This window comes from Benincasa hispida, chromosome 7 (genome assembly GCF_009727055.1).
Source record: "Benincasa hispida cultivar B227 chromosome 7, ASM972705v1, whole genome shotgun sequence".
In the NCBI taxonomy this organism is placed as follows: Eukaryota; Viridiplantae; Streptophyta; class Magnoliopsida; order Cucurbitales; family Cucurbitaceae; genus Benincasa; species Benincasa hispida.
The window spans coordinates 21,991,817-21,997,641 of NC_052355.1; the positions used below are offsets into that span (position 1 = coordinate 21,991,817).

Consider the following 5,825-nt stretch of genomic DNA (forward strand, 5'->3'; position numbering starts at 1 on the left):
GTCACTGTAGAAGTTTTATATTTACAAATAAGTACATTGTTGTAAATGTTTAACTATACATTAGTGAGAATACCTTTCTTCAAGAAAAAAGCCTCCCAAACGTAGGTGGTATTACACCGAATTAAGTTACCAAACCCTATGTTTTGTTTTATCATTTTGTTTTCAGCATTTTGCATTATGTGATTGGGATTGCTATAACATTGTGTGTAACTTGTTACATTGTGTACTGGATATTGATAGCCCTTCTTTCAGAGAATAAGTCGTTACATAATCAAACTTGACAATTAAGTTTGATGAGATTTTTCACCAAAAAAACTAAATTGTTACAATTTTAAAAGTATATGAACTAAATTGTTATATACTAAAGTTCAAGAACTAACTCATGACTTTTGTGAAATTTTATTTTTAACTTAGAAAAATGTTAAGACACGTTAGAAAGTGGTTTAAACTTGTCGTAGTTTAAAGGTTAAGATAACTTTTTGATTTATATACTTTGAAGTTTATTCAATTTTAATTATTGTACTTTTAGTTCTTCAAATTTCGTCCATATACTTTCAATAAATGAAACATTTAATCCCTATCGATAGTTTACTGAAATTTGAAAAAAATAATTTATTATCTATTTTGCATTTTAAATTTAAAAAATATATTCATATATTGTATCTTAATACATGAAAATTATTATTATTATTTAACCAATTCCGATAAAAATTAACTCTAAAGGACTAAAATTTAAAATTTATCAAAAGTACCCAAACTAAAAATTGCATAAATATAAAAAATAAAATGTTATTTCACGTATTTATTTGTTCAAAGCATGTATTTTAATAATTTAAAATTAATTTTAATGGTATAAAATCATTTTAAAAATATTATCTCATCATCATTACGAACCTTTTCAAAAGGCAGCATTTGTTTGTGGGTTCAGTTCTAAAGCAAAGGCTTCCCCACCCGAAAGAATGATTTAATCTTTGTTACGTATAAATTTAATCATTCAAAGGTGCCATAGACGTATTCACCTTCCCTTCTTCACAAATTTCACCTAAGGCAGGCCCTGTTCGTGAAATTTAGACTCAGTCCTCCCACTCTTTCTTATAATCCAATCGTTTTATCAACACCCACTTGTCTTCTTGCGGCATCATTCTGATCTTTTCTCCTTTTCGCCTCCAAAAATTCAAAATAACTCAGTTGATAGAGACTGCAAACATGAAATAAAGTTAGACTACGCGTTTTAATTCAAAGTTTCCCTTTAATGGTTGGTTTGCCTTAGCTTTCTGTGATCAGAACGCTGTTTTTTCCACTTGTTTTTTGATCTCTGCCCATGTTCTTCAGCTCGATTTGAAGTTTCGACTCAGTTGGTGTTTGTATTTGGCTAAAACTCAATTGGGTTTGTGTTGGTTTGGGTTTTGGTTGCTTTCTTTGAAATGGGTAAAGTTGAGAATCGGAGTTTTCATCGATTCAGGCTTCGATTTGGGGTTTATGGGTTTGTTGTAATGAGTTTTCTGTTTCAGAGTTTTCATTTGTGTTGGTCGCTGAATGAAGAAGGTAAATGGGATGGATCTTCATGTACTAGTTTGATGGCTTTAGCTTTTAAGCTCTTTTTAATCTTCTGTTTCTGATGAAAATTCAGAGGTTATGTCTAAAGGTTTTTCTGAATTTGATTTGTGTGTTTTCATTTGGTCAGGTTTGACTCTTCTGAAGTTCAGGGAGAGAGTTGTGAATGATCCATTTGGTGCTTTGTCAAATTGGAATGATCACAAAGAAGATATTAATCCATGCTTTTGGTTTGGAGTTGAATGCTCAGATGGGAAAGTTGTATCTCTGTATGTTCTTCATTTTTCTTTTTCTTTTATATCTTTCTTGGTCTTGTTTCTTCTCTCCTTCCCCCAAGTTTCTGGAATTTGGAATTTGATTCTGGAAAACCTCTATCTTCTATGCTTAAGCAGATAAAATTCTTGATCATAATATGATGATTGTTTTGTAAGCCTTGTTTAGGTGGTCAAACTTAGATTATTTTCCAATAATTTCCCTCTGAAGATGATTTTGAAGTGGAATTATATGATATGCAGGAATTTGAAAGATCTTTGTCTTCAAGGAACACTTGCTCCTGAGCTCAAGAACTTACTCCATATAAAATCTATGTAATAACTTAGTTCTTTGATCTCAGTTTGTTTTATTTGTTGCTTTTTGTTCTATCTGCAACCGTGAGATGCCGTTTTACCTTCGGTTCCTGTTTTGTCTTGCAGTAATTTGCGAAACAATTCTTTTATTGGAACCATCCCTCAAGGATTGGGAGGACTTGAAGAACTGGAGGTGCTAGATTTAGGATACAACAACTTTTGTGGGCCACTTCCATCTGATCTTGGAAGTAATCTTTCACTTGGAATCCTGTATGTTTGGCCTCAACAAATTAAGAGTTAGTTTTTTTTGCTTAAAATTTTCTTCTTCCTCCTCTTTAATAACTTTAGTTTTCTGTAAATCCATGCAGCCTGTTGGATAACAATAAGCATCTTGGTGGCTTATCTCCTGAAATTTATCAGCTTCAACTACTTTCTGAGTTTCAAGTCGATGAGAACCATCTTTCTAATACAGCTGAAGGATCATTATGCAACAAGGAATCCATTTCATGGTATTTGACCCCATTTCATCTTATTACTAGCTGATCTTAACGAACATAGGATGAATCTTATGCCCATTGGGTTAAGTTTAGAAGGATTCCTTTATTTACTGCATGAGAAACTAGAAGAAAAATGCTATAACTGGAATATTATTTGCTGTCATTGTGGATTACTGAAATGAAAACTACTTTTTGTTCAAAATAAATGGGCGAGTTCCCTTAAAAACGTGTCCTTTTGAAATCAAATCAGGCTTTTCTACAATTCTTGATCTTGTTCCATCTATGTTTTTTGTTTGACAAACAGCTTAATTAGATTATATGTTTCATTTCTGCTAGTGATGTTGTTCAAGTAAAAGACAGTAGAGGAAGAAGAGAGCTCCGGGCGTCAGCTAGTCAAGCTCAGTCGACATTTCAGAGTAGAGTTGCACAAATTGTAATTCTTACAAGTCCACTCTCTGCACTATCTCCGCCACCATTGTCAGGTGGAACATCTGAAGCACCACCTGTACCACCATCATCACCACCACCAGCAGCTCAAGATCCTCGAACACCACCACCACCACATCCCGGCATATCTTCTAATGAAACCAGTCCACCAACTGGCATATCTATATCAAATAATGAAACCACTCCACCTCCTTTATTTCGGTCTCCTCCCCCAACGAAAACCCCACCAGAAGCTTCCAAGGAATTACCTCCACCCCAGCCTGCTTCAAACCAACAAGAAACAGGCAAGAAAAAGTCTTCAGTCGGTGTAGTTGTAGGAGCAAGTGTGGGGGCTGCAATATTTGTTATTGCATTGGCTGTTGGCATTTACCTCTGGACCAACAATAAAGCTACTGTCAAACCGTGGGCGACGGGACTAAGTGGACAGCTTCAGAAAGCATTCGTTACTGGTATTCTTCATTCTGAAAAAAGAACAAAAAATCTAGTGGTTTCATTAATTGGTTAGTTTTGCTTTCTGATTGGATCTATGGATTTGGAACTGATTGGCTAGCTTTAGATGAAATAACTTGTCAGTTGAGAACAGAAAGTATCTGGGTATGTTTGGTTGGTGATGAAAAAAGAAAAAAAGGAGGAATCTAGATACAAGAGATCTCATGGATTATAACTTGTATTCCATGGTTACACTATTTACATTTTCATATGTATTTAGTAGCAAATTTAGAATATGAAAGAATCATTGCAATAAGCTTTTATGATTTATCCTCCTTCCTTTTGTGGGTTTACTGATTAGAAATAGCAATTATGGCAGCATCTTCCTACTTCTAACTGGGGATATATTTCTCAGGTGTGCCAAAGCTGAAAAGATCAGAGCTTGAAGTATCTTGTGAGGATTTCAGTAATGTGATTGGTTATTCACCCATCGGCCCGGTCTATAAAGGGACATTGTCTAGTGGGGTCGAAATAGCCGTAAACATCATTTCAGTGAAGTCGTCTAAAGATTGGTCCATGGCATTGGAATCTCAGTTCAGGAAAAAGGTAGATGATATATAAATTTCACTGAACCACATTTTCTCTGTCAAGTTTGATCTCTCTAATGTTTTGTATTATCTTGTTGTAGATCGATACGCTATCGAAAATAAACCACAAGAACTTTGTCAACCTTATTGGTTATTGCGAAGAAGAGGAGCCCTTCAGCAGAATGATGGTTTTCGAATATGCTCCCAATGGAACGGTTTTCGAACATCTTCATGGTAAGTATTGAGCCATATGCTCAGTTATCATCATTTTTTGATTTAACAAGATAGTTCCTATCAAGATAAGTTAGGGTTTGAGAAAAAATTGTACAATTTACTAGATGCAGTCTGCTTGATATGCTTATATACAAACGACTATACTATGTCAATTAAGTCAATTTCAGCCATAAAACTGTCTTAAATATGTGGAAGATTGTAGATCGTGGGCACGGTGGAAAACCAAGTTGGATTCTATGTTATGCTGAGAAGTGTTTCAAAATTTGCATTTGTGTCAAGAATGTTAATGATTACTTATCATTATCGCTGCGTTTTCCGGCTGGAGTATCACTGTCATCAATCATAGAATGCTAGATACCCATCATTTATTTAGAATTCCTTCCTTTTGAGGATGATATAGAAGTTCTTTTTGCCATATTTGTGAGATCGTGTTCGATTGAAGCTACCATAGTTTTTCATAGAAATTTGATTGTTTTTTTTTTCTCTTTATCTCTGCAGATGAAGAATTTGAACACTTGAACTGGAGAATGCGAATGAGAATTGCAATGGGAATGGCTTACTGCCTTGAATACTTGCACGAGCAGAACACACCGCTAATCCAACTCAACCTTACCTCATCGGCCATCAATCTGACTGAGGATTATGCAGCAAAGATTTCAGAGTGTAGTTTACAAAACGAAATCGTTGCAGACGAGCGGATCTGCACCAGTGGACACCTCTTAAACACTTCATCAGGAGGTCCAGAAAGCCAAATCTACAGCTTTGGGTTAGTGTTGTTAGAACTAATGACAGGTAGAATCCCCCATTCAGCACAAAATGGTTTACTTGAAGACTGGGCAATACAATACTTAAGATTGGACAAACCGCTCAAGAAGTTCGTCGACCCGACTCTCACATCGTTCCAAGAGGAGCAGTTGGAGCAAATCGGTCAGTTACTAAGATCTTGCTTACATTCCAATCCAGAGCAGAGACCAACGATGAAGCTCATTACCTCAAGGTTGAGATTAATAACCGGGATAACCCCGGATGAAGCGATCCCGAGGCTTTCTCCTCTTTGGTGGGCCGAGCTCGAGATTGCATCAGAAGGACGATGAGGCGTGGATGTATTATTGCAAGTATGAGCACAACTTCTGTATCCTGTATCTAGTTTTCTGCTGGATTATACTGTAGATATCATTGCTTTAAAAGTTTTGCTTGTATATATGTGAGATGGTTAATATATATGCATAACAAGTTTAGTCTCTTCAAAAAACCACTCGGTTAAAATATCCTTTTGGTCCTTGATTTCGATTTCATTTTATTTTAACCTCTATACTTTCAACTATCCAATTTTAGTTCGTATATTTTTAATAAATTTTAAATTTAGTTCATTAAAATTAATTATTATTGAAATTGATTAAATAATGATAATATTTTTCATGCCATACATTATGTGAATATATGTTAATAGAGACTAAATTGTTTTTTAGAAATGAACAACAAACTAATTGCAAACTAATTTTTAAGATTTA

At 34.8% G+C, this 5,825-nt stretch overlaps 1 protein-coding gene across 2 annotated transcripts; it reads left to right on the top strand.

Annotated features, from left to right (window-relative positions):
• The first annotated feature begins 1,014 nt into the window (after positions 1 to 1,014).
• Positions 1,015 to 5,566, top strand: LOC120082067 (probable inactive receptor-like protein kinase At3g56050). 2 transcript variants are annotated; one of them, XM_039037289.1, is made up of 9 exons: positions 1,015 to 1,545; positions 1,685 to 1,823; positions 2,070 to 2,141; positions 2,247 to 2,390; positions 2,489 to 2,629; positions 2,954 to 3,564; positions 3,909 to 4,099; positions 4,182 to 4,314; positions 4,813 to 5,566. In XM_039037289.1, exons 1-9 carry the CDS (start codon positions 1,425 to 1,427, stop codon positions 5,406 to 5,408), a joined length of 2,148 nt encoding a protein of 715 aa, XP_038893217.1. In that variant the 5' UTR covers positions 1,015 to 1,424; the 3' UTR covers positions 5,409 to 5,566. The 2 variants fall into 2 exon arrangements, with proteins under 2 accessions (XP_038893217.1, XP_038893218.1); XM_039037290.1 differs by having other exon boundaries at positions 1,018 to 1,545; positions 2,954 to 3,513.
• Positions 5,567 to 5,825: the final 259 nt, after the last annotated feature.

Excerpts from the sequence above, each read along its gene's own strand:
- LOC120082067 (XM_039037289.1), top strand. The coding sequence starts at position 1,425 with ATGGGTAAAGTTGAGAATCGGAGTTTTCATCGATTCAGGCTTCGATTT. Across the intron at positions 1,546-1,684 it reads TTGGTCGCTGAATGAAGAAG|GTTTGACTCTTCTGAAGTTC; the intron begins GTAAATGGGATG and ends TCATTTGGTCAG. Across the intron at positions 2,391-2,488 it reads AATCTTTCACTTGGAATCCT|CCTGTTGGATAACAATAAGC; the intron begins GTATGTTTGGCC and ends AAATCCATGCAG.